General features: G+C 43.2%; 1 protein-coding gene across 1 annotated transcript in view; it reads left to right on the top strand.

Moving 5' to 3' along the window:
* Nucleotides 1-16,201, top strand: part of RBFA (ribosome binding factor A) — a 37,399-nt gene extending 21,198 nt beyond the window's left edge. The window contains exons 5-7 of the mRNA XM_029590801.1: nt 746-830; nt 12,862-12,926; nt 14,857-16,201. Coding sequence (XP_029446661.1) covers nt 746-830; nt 12,862-12,926; nt 14,857-15,283 — 577 coding nt within the window. The 3' untranslated portion in view covers nt 15,284-16,201. The remainder of the gene's footprint in view (nt 1-745; nt 831-12,861; nt 12,927-14,856) is intronic.
* The last annotated feature ends 3,590 nt before the right edge of the window (nt 16,202-19,791 follow it).

Below are 19,791 nucleotides of genomic sequence, written 5' to 3'. Positions count from 1 at the left end.
TATAACTCTTTGCATTTAAAGCTGTTTCTGTTGAAATTGTAACCCAGATAGAACGATTTTATTACATAATATGGGCTATAAGAATTTTAAATGAATAGAAATAAATGTGTTGAATAGACTGAATATCTACAGAAATGGTAAATCTTTCTCACTCTGAAATCCATGTTACTTAGGGTGGGCGAAACATTTGGAATCCACCCAGTAGAAGGGAGATTTGCTTTTTTTTTCTGGCCAGTATAGTCTGTTCTTCTCTGCCAAATTGTTACTAATTTTAAGTTTACCCCCCCCCCCCCCCCCCCAAGAAAACTAGTTGAATCAACACAAGTCTGAAAGGTGGGAGCGGTAATGTTCTGTTGTCGTGAAGGCATCAGCTCTCCTTACAGGTTCAGGAAACATTCTTGGCATGACAGTTTGTACATGTGTTCCCAATATAATCCATCAAATGGTTAAAAAAAAAAATCAAAGGAAAAACAAATGACAAAGGACAAAAAGGATGATAAAGAGATTCCCCTCTTACCTTCACATCCAACTCATTGCACATGAGCCACAGTAGGTGGAAGTATCAGAAGAGGGGGAGGGGGGGGGGCTCTGGAAAAGGTCAGGATTGCTTGCTCCAACAGGAAAAATGCTCCTGTCAGACACCCATGAATTCTGCCACACACCTCCTCACTGGCTTGGGAGGGAATGTTTGATTTTACCTCCTGCGACGGAGCACTGCTCACTAATGGTGCACTGCGCTTTGCAGGTATCTTCTGATGAGCCGTCAGGTCATGGGAGGCATCCCCCAAGTCGTGTTTGTGAGAGACAAAGAAGATGCTGCCGTAACAGAGGTAAGCCGCTGCAATCGCCAGAGAACTGGACAGACCAGAAATCCGAGGCCAGTAGGAGTCTGCCATGTTTAGTGCACTTTGTATCACCAGTCACTGTAAACACCATGAGAAGATGGCAACATTAGCACCGGGCATTAATCAAGCGTGCAAGCTCACAGAATCTAGCTGCTGAACTGGAGATTACTTTTTTTTAAGTAAACATTGAAAATAAATTATTCTATTTTCTAATAGCAATTATATCTGAGGCAATAGGTATTATAATTGCTCTCATGTTAATGTGCACCCTCATCTTCCACATGGTCTATCAGCACAGTGATACTGCTGTGGGATCCATCACTTCATTCAAATTGTGCATTTATTTTTCAGGGTGTGTACTTTTTGCCTTATAAAGAAATCTGTAGCCTCTGTGTACCATGGATTGTTTCAGGCATACATGTGGCAGGTATTAATACTCAGCTATACTGCTAAGCCATTGTTTAAATTCTTTAATCTTCTTCTGTTAAATTATCCCCAGAAGCAGTAATGTCAAAAAGAGACCTTGCACTAACTGCATTCGATTGGCCTATGGTGGCCAATTGTCTGTGATGTCACAAATAGCAAACATTACACGAGCCAGTCAGATCTTATTCCACATGAGGTAATTTATGACACTGTTCTGAACATGGCTGCTCTCAGGACCTCAGGGGAGCTCTAGGCAATTTAGCTTAAAGTATTAAAAATGTTACTGCCAAGTTGTCACTTTTGATATATTGTACAGTATACCATGATTCTTCTAGGACAAGCAGGATGGTAGTCCTCACATGTGGGTGACATCATCAAATGGAGCCCGGCACAGAAAACTGTGCCGGGCACACTGATCATGTCCAGCATGCCACTATCCACACATCCACATGGGGTCCCTCTTCAGTCTCTTTTTTTTCTGTAAAGTAATTGCCTCACCGTAGTTCAGCTCTGCTCTTTCGTTTATTTTTCAAAGTTCTTCCGTTGTTTTTTGGCGGCCTTCGCACCAGGTCCATCTTCTACCGTTGGTGTCTTCCTGTGGCGCGGTAGGTTAAAATTTTTCCCTCTGTGGTTGATTCCCGGCATATTGCTCCCTGGTGGCCACTGGCCATCGACCACTTGCCAGCTGTTTTTCATGGTGTCTTCCCGTTTTCGACGATGCCCCCACTGCCCGCAGACCATGTCCATCACTGATCCACATGAGGTTTGTATTCTCTGCCTGAGGGCGTCGCGGGGCGTCGCACAACATCCGGGGATGCGCTCTCTGCTATCAAATGACCCCCAAAGGCCGTCACACCAGGCTGGATAAGATTGAAAAGCTCTTTGTGCTCAAAAAGTCTGACCCATCTATTCCGGCATCGGGGGCGTCGACTCCGGGAAGCCGCAAAGAGCCGCTAGATGCACCATCCCTCTCTATTCCTCCGTCGGGACCCTCTCGAGAGAGAGGGGCCAGGGATAGGCCTTCTCCAATATCTTCGTTTTCCAAGGCTGCAGCAATTGGAGCATGCCAGATGAACTGGCTGAGAGCAGTATATATAAAGACCTATGTGAAAAGTTGGCTGATGTCCCATGTTTGGGGCACAAGCTGAGAAAACCATTGTCCACATCAAGAAGCATCATGCAACTATTCAGCCCTTATCAATGGGGGTAAAACCACCTTCTTCATCCAGACTTCCTTCCTTATAAGCATTCCTTCTTCCAGAGATGCACCTTTCACCAATCCCAGTGGTATTGCGCTATACCTGAGCTTCTGCAGCAGCAGCTTCCAGCTCATGCACATCAGTGTGAGAAATGTCATCCTAAGTGCTACAGCAGGCACAGACCAAAACTGGTCCTAGTTTTTGATGAATCTTGTGATCCTGAGAACTGAACCCCTCTGGTAGGGGGACAAATTCACCTGTTCCTCAAAGAGTGGTGGAAGATCACCAAAGACTGTTGGGTCCTCAAAGTTGTGGAATCTGGGTACCATTTGCGCTTCTCCCATCTCCCGGCACTACATCAGTGCTTAGCCTTCAATTCAGATTTGTTTCACTGACCCAGCTTGGCCTCAAGGTGGTATTACTTCTCAACCAGTGGGCAGTAAAACCTGCCCCTCCCATGGTGTTCTGTTCCCGCTATTTCCTTATCCCCAAGAAGTCAGGAAGATTAAGACTCATTCTGGATTTACAAAGTCTGAACAAGATTATGTTATGGGAGAAGTTCAAATTAAACTCCCTCCATACCATTCTGCCCTCCATCCAGATGGGAGACTGAGTGTACACCTTATATATGAAAGATGTATATACTCACAAGCTCACTCATCAGTCTCAATGGAAATATCTCAGATTCATGGTGGATTTATCTCACTACCAATACAAGGTGGTTCTCTTTGGGCTCTCACTGGCCCCAGGGGTCTTCATGAAATGCCTAGTGGTAGCAGTAGCACACCTTCATCGCCAGGGGTTTTGTGTTTTTCCTTACTTGGATGATTGGCTAGTGACAAGACCTTCCCAAGCAGAAGAATTGGACTCTTTGCAGATGAAAATCTGACCTGTTAAGTCACTATGGTTCATAGTCTACTTCACCAAGTCGAACCTGGTTCTTACCCAGAGAATCATGTTCATAAGATTCACTGGAGGAGAAAGCATTGCTTCCATTAGATTAAACGTCCTGTCTTCGAGCATTAGTTCAGAACTTACAACAGGATAAAGTCCCAGCCCAAGCAGCAGTGGTATTTATGGTCTCCTTGATGTTTCTCAATATGAGATTTCTACAGTGGGGCCTCTGTTCACAGAGGATTTCAGTTGCTCCAGCCCCGTCACACTCCATGGAGGTGTTCAATGCTGATCCCCAAAGGGGAGGAGTAGCAATTGATAATACTCCGTAGGCGGAGTTATCAATCTGTAGTGGGATGGTTCCCCACAAAGAGACAGTATGTTATGGTACATTTCTTGTAGTGGGGGAAGAGCACCCAATATAAGTTGGTGAATCCCTGGGCCGATGGCGCCCCCAAGAGGATACTCTGAGAGGGACCACCGGCTAGGCTGGAGTATGGAGACAAACACAGATAGTTCTTTATTGGACAGGAAGTAGAACCACCAGAGGTGGCAGTACTGAGTTGATGTTACCGGCAGGGCTGAAGTCCCTCAGATACTGAAACTGCGATCTTTGGGTTGCTGAGCTGTAGAGAGAGACTATAGATATTGAGTAGGCCTGATATGCTGGATACATAACCAGTAGTAGATGATACACTCACAATTGTAGATATCTTGTAATGGCTTCAGTGCAACAGAGAGTCTTCAGTATATTCAGGAACAGGAGCCATAGGTGAGTACTGGTTCCTATATGCAGTCTGGAATAAGAACTCACAATATCTGTGTATGAGGTGGTTTCTGTAATAGAAGAGAGTCTTTGGAAGGTTTTAGGAACATAGGCCCTCGTGGAGCGAGTGTCGGTTTCTATCTGCAATCTGTAATAGTACTTCACAAGATATAGGTATGCGATAGCTTCTGAGAAAGAAGAGAGTCTGTGAAGGGTTCTAGGAACATGGGCCCTAGTGGAGCGAGTACCGGTTCCTATCTGCAATATGAAATAGTAATGTACCAGATATAGGTATGCGATAGCTTCTGAGATAGAAGAGAGTCTGTGAAGGGTTCTAGGAACATGGGCCCTCGTGGAGCGAGTACCGGTTCCTATCTGCAATCTGCAATGACAACTCACGATCTCCGTACCTACGATAACGTCTTAGACAGAAGGGAGTCTTCAGAGATTAGGAACATAGGACCTCATAGAGCAATTACCGATTCCTATCTGTAATAGAACTCACAGTGTTCACGTCTGTGATCGCTTCCAGGCATTAAGGAGTCTTCTGAGCATTCAGGGACGTAGGCCCTCAAGGAGCGAGTACCGGATCCCATCTTAGCAGTCTGAAATCAAGAAGAGAGAGCAGGGCCCCCGAGGAGCGGGTACCCCTTGGTAAGTTTGTGAAGGCAGAGAAGCAAAGAAAGATTTCCCCCTGCTAACTAACCTAGTAGCAAACAAAGACCTTTTAAGTTGGAAGCAGATGACATCACTATGGGGGGACGCCCCTGAGGTTCGCGCCCTTGCCGGTACAAACTCTGGAGCACGTGCGCATCCTTACGTCATCAAGAACATGGCGGATCTGCAGCATCAGGCCAGCCCGGGGAGAAGCCGCGGCAGCATCTGTCCGTTAGAGCCGAAGGGAGTCACCATAAAGGTAGAGAGGATGGAGCGAGGGCGAGAACAGGCACGAATGCAACAGGAGGCTACTGAATAGATGAAAACATCTCTTCTGTGGTGGCAAGAATCACAGATCCTGGAAATACTGGTAGGTGCTCCCCTTCGAACTCTTCCTCTTTAGGTAATATTGGTGATGGAGGGGTGGGGGAGGGGCATGCACAAGGGCGCTTTCTGAACTCAAGAGGTCTGGTCGGCAACAAAGTCTTTTTCAGATTGTAATGGTCAGTAGGGGGTCACATTAGGTATTTTTTATATAGAAATATAATAGATTTTTACATAGGATTTAAAGAATTTGAAACTTCATTTAAAACAATTTGTATGTTTTCTTTCTGTTGTGCTTCATGCCGCTTCTATGTAACCACAAGCTTCCTGTCTCACTGAGTGCAGCAGAAACTTACAAAACCATAAATGAATGGGTGGGGGGAGAACACATGAGGCAGATGATGTTTCAGAAATATCATACCCAAGTAAACAGGATGTGAGTTGAATAGTAGGAGACGCTAACTTACGACTCGAAAACAGCTCAGCACACAGTCTGGAAAGTACCATAACTGAAAAGTTCATGATAACCAAACAAGGTCTGGCACTGAAGTGAGCCAATGGGAGCTTGACAATGTATTCTAGCATAGGCATCCCCTGGAGTCAGATGAGCCAGACATGTATCCAGAAGGTATGGCCATAAGATAGCATGAACTGGCCAGAGCTGCCTAGCAATTAAAAAAGTAGCCAATCATGAACTAGATATGAATGATGACAAGCCAAGCTGTGCCCATGATAACCATAAGACCACCAGCACGGCAGCTCAAACCAGGAAGAAGACCAGAAAGACTGCAACAGGAAGTGCTAAGAACCAAAGACATCACAGAGGGTCCCAGCAGCACAGAGGCAATCTTAGAGGGGGTTGGATCTTACTGTTTAGGACTATCTGATCAGCTTCACAGGGTAAGCAATGAATGTGGTAAATTTGTATAATAAACCTTACATGATTCCATTATTATTTCCCAAGGGTCTGGGATTGGGAGGGACAGTCTTCTAGGGCCCCAGCTTACAAGACAGCCTCTTAGAGCTAAAAGCCATTTGCCCTGCATTGAGAGTGTTCTCACATTTCCTTCAAGGAAAGGGAATTCTAATCCAAACTAACAAGCAAATAGCAATGTTTTATGTAAACAAACAAGGCGGGGCACAGCGCCCTGGACCCTCTGCTAGGAGTCTCAAAAGATTTGGGAGTGGTCTTGCAATCGTAGAGCTTTTCTCCAAGTAATTGATCTTCTTGGAATCTCCAACCCACTAGTAGATAGTCTCAGCATGGCTTTTCATCTCCATGAGTAGTCCCTGAACCCAGAGTATGGCAGATAGATTATTCAACCTCTGAGGTCCTCTGTTTGCATTAGAAGACAACAAGAAAGCCAGCAAATTTTGCTCCTTTCTTCAAAGCAAGTTTAGATCCACTCTGAATGCTTTTCTGCTCAACTGGGATGCCGATCTGCTGTATAGCTTTCCGCCACTTCTGTTGATAGTGAGGATGGTGCAGAAGGACGTTCTCAACGACCCAGGCTCATCTTATTCTCATTGCTCCAGCTTGACCCAGGAAGTATGGTTCTCTTACCTCATCAAATTTAGGCCATCCACAGATACCTCTGGGATCTAATCTGGCTCTATTAATTCAGGAGGAGGGTCATCTATGTCTATCTCCCCTTCCTCAATTTGACAGCATGGATGTTGAGCACTTGGTAGTCTCCTCGTTGTCACTGTCTGAGCAGGTGGAGGACATCATGGTTTCCGCCAAGAAGCCATCTACCAGACAAAAACAGTTTCAAATGGAAATGTTTTTCTGCTTGATGTCAGGCCAAGATCCTTGAACCATATGCCTGTGCTCCGAAAGATCCGCTGTAGTACTTGTTCTCCCTCTCCTTTTCAGGCCTCAGAATGTCATCAGCCAAAGTGCATCTTGGTGCCATTGCTACTTACCATTCTCAAGTGAATGAAAAGCCAATCTCCATCCATCCTCTGATATCGAAGTTCATGAAGAGTTTGTGGCATAAAAGACCTTCAGTTGCAAAGCTGCCAGTGCTTTAGGATCCCTGTCATCTTGGCACAACCAATGAACCCTCCTTTAGAGCTTTTGGAGTCATCTTCTGTAAAGTTTCTTACCTGGAAGGTGGTATTTCTAATCTCCATCGCTTCAGCTAGTAGAGTCAGCAAGCTACAAGCACTGGTTTATTACTCTCTGACTTTACAGTTTTTCCACAACAATGGTGCTCCACACTCATCCCAAGTTTCTGCCGAAAGTGGTTTCAGTATTTCATTTCAATCAAGCCATTGTTTTGCAAACATTCTCTCCAAAACCTCATGCACATAAAGAGGAGAAGGTCCTCTATTCACTGGGCTTTGGCCTGTTATCTGAAGAGAACTCGACCACATTGTTGGGCTTCTCAGTTTTTCGACTCGTACAATCCTTATAGACTGGGAATAGCTATTACCAAATGCACATTGTCCAATTGGTTAACAGACTGTATTGCACATGACTGTGCTTTGGCTGGCCTCCAGATAACAGGCTCTGTAATTAAGAATGAGCCATGGCTACCAGTGGCTCACCAAAGAGCCATGTTCCTTGACAACATCTGCAAAGCTGAAACCTGGTCATTAGTTCACATCTTCATGTTCCATTACTGTCTGGACAATCTATCAAGAAGTGACAGTAACCTTGGCCAAGCATTTTTGTGCAACCTCTTTACCCTGTAGTCCACTCTCCACAGATAGTCCAGGTTGCTTTTTCAGTAAGTGTTCTGCAGCCCTCAGCTTGGGATTCCCCACATGTTATGACTAAGTCAGTCCTGCTTGATGGAAAAAGCAAGTTAGCTTACCATAAACTGGGTTCTCCATAGACAGCAAGATGAATTAGCCATACTTAATATCCGCCTGCCTTCCTGGACCAACAACTACCTAGCTAAAACTAAGCCCTCTGATCAACTGGGGGCTCACAAGGCGGCATGCATGCATGGGAATTCTCACACATGCTCAGTAGTGAAAACTCTACTGAGCTAGAAAGATGGGTCTGTTTGGTTCTGTCGATTGACATTTCCCACTTGTTGAGGCTAATTCACCCTGTTTATGGTAAGCAAATTTGCTTTCTGGTTTCCAGATTTCTCCTTAGCCATGCTCTGGACAAAGCAAAGTTCTCCTGGAAAAGGATGGGAATTAGGACAGGCTACATGAGCCGTTACTGTCATTTTAAAGGGGGTATATACCAACATGTTTCCAACTTATGCTGTGGAAAATGGCTGTAAGATATGTGATTTGGAACCAGAATAATGCTCCCAGAAATAAGTGACTCTGCTTTCTTGTACAATTTTGTATCCTCTGTCCCTTTTTTTTGCCTGGCAGTTTCCTCGGGCTTCCAGCTGAATGAAACTCAGCCTCTGTTGGACTATGCGCCGTGAGTCTTCATTCACAGCAACCTGGCATGTGTTCTTCTGTTTTTATGTCCTACTTTGGATTCACTTAGCCCGGTCATTGTAGTGGATGGTCCTTAGTCAAGGATGTATTATCGCTTTGAAATTTTCCATAGGCACAAGGTACCTACAGATGTTGCACCTGCTGCTTATGCAGCTACTTTTTTTTTTTATGGAAAGTAACACACATAGATTTTAAAATATTATCTTATATGCATTATTTTCCTCCCCAACCTAAACTTGTCCCCATCTCTAAAATGCAGCTAAATGTGCACCCGGTGTGGAACAGTGCATCTACTTTTGGCTGTACCGAGGGTGGGCAGTTCTCAGACAGATGATTTATGTGCCTAAATAACTATTTACCTGCCTAAATGGCCTTCGAAAATTGCCCTTTGCGGGGGCTGGTAATTTTGTATAGGCACATAAGCTTTTAAAGCAGACTTGGGTGCATACATCTGTTTTGAAAACTACCCCACATACAATTTTACCTGCTCATCATTTTGCATTACTTTGCACACAGAAGTCCCTTTGAAAATTACCCTCCGTATGTTGACAACCCATAGAAACATATATGAAAAAAAGACCAAAATGCCTTCAGTATCTGAATGTAATCTGCTTTTGAAGTATCTGAAAGGCGGAATATAAATCAGACATGAATATACATACAAGGAAGCATTTGGCTGTATCTAAATAAAGCTACGAGCAGGGAGATAGGAGCATACTGTGAGGCTCTGTATAGTCTGGCTTTTATAGTTTCGTATTATTCACTGTCCAATCTGTTTCTATCACCCAAGTGTTTAGTGGAAATGTGATACCATAAATCTAATGTGCTGAGATTTAGGTTTTCTAACTGCAAAAATCATCCCTGTGCAAATATTCCCAGATATTGTACAAATAATGCAAAAATCACACAAATCTCTGGGTTGTCTTGTAAAACAGTGTTTGTATTTCCCTCCATGCAGCAGATTAGATAATAAAATGAAGTCCTGTGTGCTGGATACCTTGATGCGTCATCATAACCTTTTAATTTGTGACAGGAATATCAAATGAATTCCTGTGCAGGGAATTTCCTTACGACGTCTCTGGATTATCTGACATTAAAATCAGATAACATGTCACAAGTTTAGGTAAAAGGAGCAGAATTCTGCACCTTTTAGGGATAGATAATGAGATTTTTATTGTTGCAGAATAAAATATACAGTTGTTTTATATACGATAGATATTGTCCCATGTTTCTGGTTTAACAAAATAAATCACTTTTGTTGCATAGGGTTATAGAAACCTCAGCATTTAACTCAGTTTATTTGCACCTGCCAAATGCATTGCCAATTAAACTTCCCCATTTTAAAGTAGTAATTTAGCCAGTTATCTCATCTTCCTCAGCAGTCGGCTCACCCTGGAGAATCAGGGTCCTATCTCAGCATGGAGAGCAGCCCAACTGGATCTCCGGTGGGCAAATGTTAGGTTACCATCATAGTTTCAGGCTGGCAGGACCCAGAACGTAGAGACGCCTCTGTAAGTTATGCAGGCAAGGATGGGGCGAAGATGGCTTGGCTTGCCTGGGGGCTTAGGCAAGGATGTGATTGGCAAGGGTTCCACAGTTAATGGAGCAGGGCTGGACTGGGCTGGGCTGAGCCTGAGAGCCAAGTCTCAAAGCTTAGCTTGAGTTTCAAGAAAAGTCTCTGGTGTGACGTTTGCATGAACGGCAGCAAGTGGGATGGCATGGTGCGGCAGTGCAGTCCGGCAATCTGTAAGTCCAAAGTTTTTCTTCTCTCCAAGCTTCTCTCCAAGATCCAAAAGTTGATCTTGATTGTATGTTGTCACAGCCCATTGGCATGGGCCTGATAGGCTTCCAATAGGACTTTGTCTTAGCTGGTACTTATATGCATATTCTCATGAAGATGTTGGCACGAGTTGGAAGACACCTGGTGAACAATACTGAGTTTCATTGCTAGAAACAAAGTTTGTCAAGGCCACAGACTCAGTAAGTTTGTGTCCGGCAGTACCAGCAGAATTCTAAGGTGAAGACAAACGCTCGAAATGAAGAACATTAATGGTGGCTTCTCCTTTGTATAGTTCTCACACACATTAAAACTGCAAGGGCCATCACGTGGCGAGACTTTTTTTTTGTGGTGTTCAGGCCTGCAGAGTCTGGTTCAGTTGCATGCTCCTTTTTATGGGGACTGGCTTATCCTTATATTGCCCAGCAAAGCCTCTGAGCTGTCACTGGTACAGAATAGAGCAGTGATTCTCAACCTTTTTTCTGTTGGGACACACCTGGCAGATAATGCTTACAGGCATGACACAATGAACACTTGACCATCACGGGGCTAAATATAAACATATATTCTGCATCCACAGGAACCCCCCCCCGGTCTCCAAGCAATGGATGAAGAGCAGAACTAGGATATTTCAAATACAATGCACTATATAAAAAAGATATTCTGATTCTGGTGCTCTCTCAGTAACAGAAACACAAACTCCCTTACTACCAGGCGCATTGTAAAATACAAAACCTGGGGGGAAAAAACCCACTCAGCACATGTGTAGCAAATCTTCCATACCACTGCAACACTAGTTCCAAGAACTCAAAACAGCAATAGCCCTTTCTATGAAAAGGCAGCAGTGCAGCACCAATGTATATCCTATTGAGAATAAGAAAATGCAACAAAGATTGCTATAAATCCCTACCTACTAGTAAAATACCTCACCTCAGTCACACATACAGATCCAATCTTCACCAAATACAGAATTAAAGAAAACATATTACAAATGTGGAGACAAAAACTGGAACAGAAACCTTAAAAAGCCACTCTGCATGCAGTGCAGAACTGGAGAACTAGAAATGGAAATACATATCCTCCTACACTAAGCAAAGATAGAAGAAGTGCACATTTCCAAAACTGACATATAATGGATCTTGCATCCCATCACTCCCCCTCCATACCTCCATCATCCTTCTCTTTTCCCAATTACTCCCTTTCAATCATCCACTCACACTCATATCCCTGCCCAGCATTCCTGATGCTCTCCACATCCTCTTCCCTGTGCTCCCTCTCTCCCCTGCTTGACTCTGCCTACTCCCTTCATCCCAACTACCCCAACCCCCTGTTTTCTACCCCTTCCTGCTCAGCAGCCCCCACAATCCCTCTCCATTCCATCTTCATCTTCCCAGTATCCCCAACTTTCCTTCCCCCACCCTCCACAGGGTGAAGAGATCATCAGCAGCATCTCTCCCAGACTCAGCAGGGGAAGATAAAGTCTGCCTCCCATCAGGCCCAGAACAGCAGGAGCTGGCAATGTCTCGCTCTGATCTGGGTGAAGGGGGAAACAGCCTCCCACTGGGCCAGAAAGAAGAGAAGGAAGTGAGAGCAGCCTCCCATCAGGCCCAATGTAAGAGAAGTCAACCAAATCCCACCCGGGCTGATAAGGAGGCAGCCATCTGCTGGCCCTGCGACACCTCCCAGGACCTCGCGACACCCCTGTTGAGAACCACTGGAATAGAGAATTGTAAACTATCCATAATATGCTAAATCCAACCTAATATATAGAAAGGATAGTTTAATATTAATAAATAATGAAATTCAAAATATTAAACATAGTCCCACAGATAAGACTTACAAAAAATATTCAAATATTGAGAAAAATGTGAGAGAGATGCTCAATCATACCAAAAATTTGTTCTAGTGGCTATAGCAACTATAGTAATTGCAATCATTTAGAGCCAAAAAACACTTTACTTCAAAATGTGTTCATAGTTGAAAAACATAATTAATGCAAAACTGTGAAATGTCTCTCAATAAGGAGTTTATTTTGCATGATTATGGTGTTTTAAAAAAGCTTTTTGTAAAAATAATTTTAGATTAGTATCCAGACTTTTCCCATAAATTAAACATCCTGGGGTAAGTGTGCGACGTTGCATAAAATTTCTCTGCACACAATAATGCTTGATTGTAATTCTTCCATCAACTATGAACACTTTTTGAAGTTTTTTAGAACTCTATGCACTTTACAGTGTTTGTTGTTTTTTTTAACTCTGAATGATTACAATTACTATAGTGGCTGAAGTCACTAGAACACATTTTGGTATGATCAAGCATTTTCCACTTTCAAAACTTTCTCAGTTTTTTTTCACGTTAATATTTTCATGTGTTTTTTTGGTCTTATCTGAGGAACTATGTTTTAGTATTTTGAATTTTGTTATTTACTAATATTGATATGATAAACTATTCTTTTTGTATATTAGGTCGTTTATGCAGTCATCTCTGTATAAGAATGCACGGGGTTACGTTGCAGGATGGTATTGCTGGAGGCTTCATATTGGATTTGTGTGTCAACAGGTTGAAAGATTACTAGAAATTGCTGACTTCGGACCAGAAGATGACGGCGATCGTGGCGATTTCAGGTTGGTATTCTTAAGTGTTTTGGGTTTGTTTTTTTTTTTTGTGGTCTGCATGTACCGTTCTTGAATTCAGAAGAACCACAATGAAGAATTTGTTTACCTGTGGATACCAGAGTTAAAGAGGTTGGCCACCAGGTGAAGTAAAGAAATCCTGATTGTGCTAACTCTTCCTCATAGGTTTTGTTTTATTGAGGTTGTTTGTTTTTTTCAGGAGTATATTTTGTGCACCCATTATAACTGTGGAAAATGAGTCTGACATTGGGCATTGTACATCACAAACTGAGGGTGTTGTCCCAGCAGTTTGCAGGAATTTAGTATATGGAGTGTATGACTATCAACCTGTAAACTCACAGTGGGGGCAATAGGGATTATGTCTGTATCCTTCAATATGTTAAATCTTGTGCTGTGATTGTCAGCTCAGTCACAACACACAACAGGATGCTCCCCATTGACACTCTTATGGTCTTTTCATTCAGCCCAGTTTGGATTAATGCAGCTTAATGTGCTAGCACCAAATACATTCTTGAATAGTGCGGAATTCAAGCAGGGCTTACCTGGGTCACTGTTGGCTCCCTTGTACTTTCCAAGAGCTATATAATTGGGGGGGGGGGGGGGTGTTAACTTTTATTTATAATCCAGCAAAAACAAAAATACATAAACGACTTCCACATCTGGAAATCGTATGAAGTAGTAGTGTAGAGGCAAACCCACTGCTAAGTGCCTCCTGCTGCCATTTGGGAGATCCCAGTTTGATTCCGTATGTGGGACTCCATTGTTGGGTCTGGAAGTCCTGTGGAGACAGGTGAGAGAGACCCAGATAGGGTGGGGGTGGCTTTTGCTGGGCTGTTAAGAAAATTTTGTTGCTTTCTTGGCCACAGGAAGCAGCTGAAATGCTGAACTATTGGTGGGAGGAGCTTATGATACTATGAATGCTTGTGGTCCCATTCTTTCACTATAGGTTGTCCAGCTCAGGAATGGTGGATAGAAAAACCGATTAGTACAGGAATGTTCATTGGGGCTGAGGCAGGAAGAAGGAATGGCAGAGGTTTAACATGAAGAAAGAATTAATGTAAAATATTAAAAAGTAGAACATATTCCAAGTATGGCTTTACCTCAGCATTTGTAAGTTTAGATGCCTGGCTGCTAATAACCAGGAAACACCTGATGCAGGCACTCACAGGTGCTTCCTTGCATGCGTGGAAATTCAGTTCTGCTTCGCCCTAGACCTAGGCAGGGCTGCCGCTCACCTCTGTCGATGGGGAGTAAAACTAGGACAGGATTAACCAGAGCTGAAAAAAAAGAATGGATCCAATTTGGAAGCCTTGCAGAATCTGAGCAGTAGAGCTGGTCAGCTGGACTATTGACCCAGTATTACAGTGTGATCCTCTATAATTAGGGACCTTTGTTTTCAGTTTTTATTTTTAATCAGTGTTCATTAAAATGAACAAAAATGGGAGAAATCGGTGGGGGAAAAAAATGACTCATAGAATCATATTCAAAGCATCTTTCCAGCTGACTCAAAAGTTAGCTGGCTAAATATTTTGGCACTTACCCATATAAATCCTAGCTTCCCGTTAGGGGCGAGATTGGGAAGAGGAGTTAGCTGGTTAAGTCTGGTCAGGCCAAAGAGATGCCCTAAAGTTAGCCGGCTATATTCTGTAGTGTGGCTGCATTATTGAATATACCTCCAGAGTTAGCTGGATAAGTTTATCCGGCTAACTTTGTTAATCAGACTGCGTTTAAATATATATCTCTTTTTTTTTTTCAGGTAAATAATTTTTTTTTCTCGTTGTAATAAACACTTGATAAATTCCCAGGAAGAATAATAACTGAAAACAAGGTCCTTACCTATAATGCAGATATCACATACAGACACACAAACACACACAGTGATGTGATTTTTTATTTATTTTTTTTAATCCTTTTTCATCAGTCAGGAGCTGGTGCCTACCCCAAAGACTCCTGCCGCGACCGCTGCTCCACCATCTCCTCAGCAGCCTGCTTTGTTTGGGATCGACCATGAGGAGCTGAACAAACAAATAGCCGAGTACAGAAAGGGTTGCAGAGAAAAGGAGAAGCGGACGGAGGGCGTCGGGCTGCTGCAGCAGTACCAGGAACAGCTGGCCGAGCTGCGAAGGCACAAGATCCTAAAAAGGAAGATGAGAAAAGCAAAGAGCGGATTCCTCGATGATGACATCACGCCCCAAAAATTCCTGCTGCAGAAATACAGTGAGGAAGTGCTAGAAGAGGGCAGCAAGGTGCCCTCTCCAGAGAGCAAACTGGAGCAGGAGCTGCAGGAAGCCGTGGAGGAGGTGGATGCGGAAGATGCAGAGGGGAAGAGTCACATTACAAAGCCATAAAGGAGTGGGGTTCGCTGCTAATCTTCATCGGATCTTGGCCATAGCAATGCGGCCGACCTGAGTTCTAGGCTCCAGCCCGCAGGTGGTGGCAGCACATGGGCTCACGGGGAGGAGAAGATGCGGTTGGACAAGAGGATGGCTGCACTCCTGGGGAGAGAGGAACCTGTGTGTGTATGTTGTGTGTTTGGTAGAGGAAGGAAAGGACATATGTGTGTGATATTTAGACAGTGTTATGATTTTTCTGAAGGTGATAAAGTACAATCCACAATTCCTTTTCCATTTGCAAATTGGGAAGATAAGACTCCTCTCTCCCCATTCACTTTCCCTCCCCTTAGCTGCATTTCCAAACTGACAAATGGAGGACATCAAATGCCATTAGTAATAGCATAAGTATGATGCTCACACTCTGATTCGTGTAGGAGACCAAAACCTTAACATAGTTATGGAACTTGTGCATCCTCTTTGGGTTCCCTGGCGACATGAGGTGGGGATGGGACAGGAAGCCTTGCGCCTTTACCCAACCGGGAGCACTCTTGAAGGACTCGGAGACCCACTTGTGCACAGAGCCCTGCTTGCTCTCTTTAGATGCAGCAGTGTCTGAGACTGACCCGTGCAGACTGCTTGATCTCCTTGCTTTAGGCCAGGGCTTCCCAAACCTGTCCCGGGGACCTCACAGCCAGTCAGGTTTTCAGGACATCCACCATGAATATGTATGAGATAAATTTGCATACCATAGAGATGCAGTCTATGCAGACTCGCATTTCCCATCAACCCCAACACACATTGGGACTTTTGCTTTCGATCAACAGCTTAGTAAAACTTTTTTAAAATGTGAATTGAGCCAAGTTTTCTAATAAAAAAAAAAAAAAAAAAATACAACCTAAAAAAAACAAAATCACCACCACGGTGGTGAGTGCACATCTCTTTGTAGTTTTACTGTCATTTGACTGCCTCGGCAGCTCTTGGCATTAGCTTTGGTATCAGCTGAATCTGTTACAAAGCACTGTACTGCCTCCAAAACAGGACAGTACAGTTGATGGTTTAGGGGCCTGCAGCTGAAACTTGGAGTTGTGCTCTTGGCGGACCTCAACCCTCTGCCCAGAGCTTCACATGGTTCATGAATCACTTTCATCAAAATGCTGGGTACTTTCAAAACTTATGGGGCAAATAAATACTTATTAAAGCTCATTTCTCACTATGCAGTAAATGTGAAAGATTACTGGGCTGTTCAAAACACAAAACATCTCCAGCTCAAAATTGAGCTGGGTGGGCATATTGCTTTAATGCTGATGAGTGGGTGGGAATGGATTAATAAACTGTGTAGATAGGAAAGAGTATTTTTTACTCGTTCAGTCTCTTGAAGTGTGGAATGGCATTATGGAGAGAGATGTCCCATGCTTTTTCACCCCTGGTCTTGTTTTATAGTAATACTAGCCTTTAAGCCCGTAACAACGGGCTACATTACATTTTTTTTCAGTCCATTTTCGAACCAGCACCCTTCTACACTTTTTCTCCCTCACTCCCCCTTCCCCTCGTTCACTCCTCCCCTTCCCTCCACTCAGTCTTACTCTCCCTCTGTCTCCCACTGCCTCCTTCCCCTCACTCTCACCTCCCTCCCCTTCCCTCAGTCACTCCCCACCCCCTCTCCCTCAGCCCTCCTCCACTCCCTTTTTCTCTGCTCCACAACTTCTTACCCTTCCACTTACATCCCTGTCTCTCACCTCTCCCTCATTCTCACTCTTCCCCACCCCCTACCTCCCTCCCACACACTCACCCACTCCTCCCTCCCTCCCCCTCACTCAGTCCCTCCCCCTCACTCAGTCCCTCCCTCCCTCTCACTCAGTCCCTCCCTCCCCCTCCCTCAGTCCCTCCTTCCCACTCACTCCCTCCCTCCCTCTCACTCAGTCCCTCCCTCCGTCCCTCCTACTCCCTCCCTCTCATTCCCTCCCTCCCTCTCACTCAGTCCCTCCCTCGTCTTCGTCACCGCCCGCTGCCGCCGCCGCTCGATGCCACCGCTGCTGCTGCCGCCGCTCAACGCCGCTGCTGCCGCTCGACGCCGCCATTTTTTTTTCCACTGATGCTGGCTGAGACCGACGTGCTTGCCCGCACATGCGCAGTAGAGCTGCTCTCTACTGCGCATTTGCGGCACGTCAGTCCGGGCTCCCTTATAGGTATGATAACCAGGGCTCTCATATTGTATCCCTTGGGTTATTTATTTATTACATTTGTTTCACCCCTGATCAAATTAATGCTAGAGCTACACTTTAAAATTTCCTTCCCAGGCATCACAATAAAACAAAAACATTTAAAAAACAAAGCAACATTCTTTGTGCAATACAGACTATCAAGTGGTTACTAGGATTATAGTACAACAGATCATAGAAATTCTGAAGATCTCAGATTCAACAGAGAACATCTAAACAATCTATATAATTACATACATAGCCTCATTAAATACCGCAAAATTCTGCAACAAATCTATAAGACCAAAGCCAGTTCTACAACTCTGCACGTTTGACAGAGTGCCTGAGTGAAGAGCAAGGTCTTTAATCCTTTTTGGAAAGAGGTAAAACGCCAGACTCTGCAGTTGTAGAGGAAGCCTATTCCATAGTGAAGAACTGACTACACTCAAGGCTCTTGTGTAACAGCTCGCTTCCAAAACAAGAATTCCCTGTCAGCATCTCAAGGGTCGCACAGGAATGAATGGATGTAGTTGCTGTTTTACATACAGCTGTCCTTGTTCCCCCTGATCAGACGTTTAAACCACACCCTCTTTCATGGGAAGCCAATGTAGGCTGTACTGGACTGGAGTTATATGATCGTTTAAGGAATGTGCCACAATTTAGGTAGTGGTGTTCTGAATAAGTTGGAAACAGAGGCATTTGGATTTCTGATTCCATCTTAGGACCTGAGTTTCTTATGAACGTACCTTTTTTTTGACTAAAATTTAAAACATTTTTCTGAAGGATGACTTTTTTTTCTCTCCAAGACGTATGACTTTTATTTAAATTGAACTACAGGATTCCTTTTTCATTGTATTTCTTTGGATTCCCCATTAACAATACATGACAGTAGTCTAGATGTGTGGGAAAGAGGGAATGGATCACGCTAATGAGATTCTTATTCTGTGTCTTTGGTAGGACTTCCCCCCCTTCCAGCAGTGACGAAGAAGCATAGATTGGTAAAAACAGGATTCTTTATTACTACAATATGATGTGGTAGACGATAAAGTCCGACTCTGGCTGAGTTTCGCTCATAGACCAATCTACTTCAGGGGCTACAACAATTGTAAAACCTAAATATTAAGACATATAAAAACATAAAATAGAGACTTGAATATAGTTAAACCATATACATTCATAATAAACAAATGCAAATATTATAACATGAAATTTAAAAATGCAAATTAAATTTAAAATACATTTAAAAACAAACTAAAATAAATTGTGACAACCAGAAACACACACATGTATAGAAGTGCATACTCTGATAGAAGAACAAAACATTTGTGCTCATGTACCTCAATCTAAGTATATGGAAGTGCATATATTTGTTTTATGATTGTTGTAGCCCCTGAAGCTGCTCGATCATATGAGTGAAACTTGGCCAGAGTTGGGCTTTATTGTCTACCACATCATATTGTAATAATAAAGAATCCTGTTTTTACAGATCTATACTTCTTGGTTGCTTCCTTGCCACATTGGATTGGCTTCTGTCTTGTTTCCTGGGACCATCCCTTTTACGGAAAATGTCCTTCTCCCCGTGGAAGGACATTCTCAGTTACAATGATGGGCATTTAAATGAATTTCTTCCAGTAGAGCCCTTCTTCAAAGATAATGAAGTTTTTGAAGATTTCCTCAAGAAATGGGAAGAAACTATTAATTTGAGCAAATGTTTGGTGAGGAGCAGTTTACATGCCTCCACGTTGCTTGAATATTGCCGACACAAATGGACACGAGAGGACTGAGGATTAACAAACCGCCTAGTATGTACAAAGATGATAGCGCATTTATGAACAGTTGGGAAGCAATTTTAAATAAATGCTCCCTTGATTTAATGATTTTGGTCATCAAAACTTCAAAGAAAAGAGAGGAAGAGATAAAAGAATTGAACTAAGAACTGGAATTTTTAAAGCAAAATGATTTATGTTTATTTACGATGACTATAAAAAAACTTAGATAAATTTACAAAAGAATTGAAAAGTGTTAAGTATGATAAGTTTAGAAGAGATGAAAATGATTATAAAATGATTATCCGTGCCATCGCCAAAATAAGGAGGTTGTTAAGAAGAATAAACCGAGAAATAATAATCAGAAAATGATATATAATAGACAGAATGAGAGGCCTATTATTAAAAGTATAGATGAAAGATTACATAGTACCAACAAAGACCGTAGTGCAAAACATATTCGTAGTGATACTGATATCATCGACTCATCAGCATCACTCTTTACAACTTCCAACAATCCAGCACAAAACAAAACAGGATCAGGTTTTTCAGTTAGGGA

The sequence above is a fragment of the Rhinatrema bivittatum genome, chromosome 2 (assembly GCF_901001135.1).
Source record: "Rhinatrema bivittatum chromosome 2, aRhiBiv1.1, whole genome shotgun sequence".
NCBI lineage: Eukaryota > Metazoa > Chordata > Amphibia > Gymnophiona > Rhinatrematidae > Rhinatrema > Rhinatrema bivittatum.
This window is presented reverse-complemented; position numbering and strand designations above follow the sequence as displayed.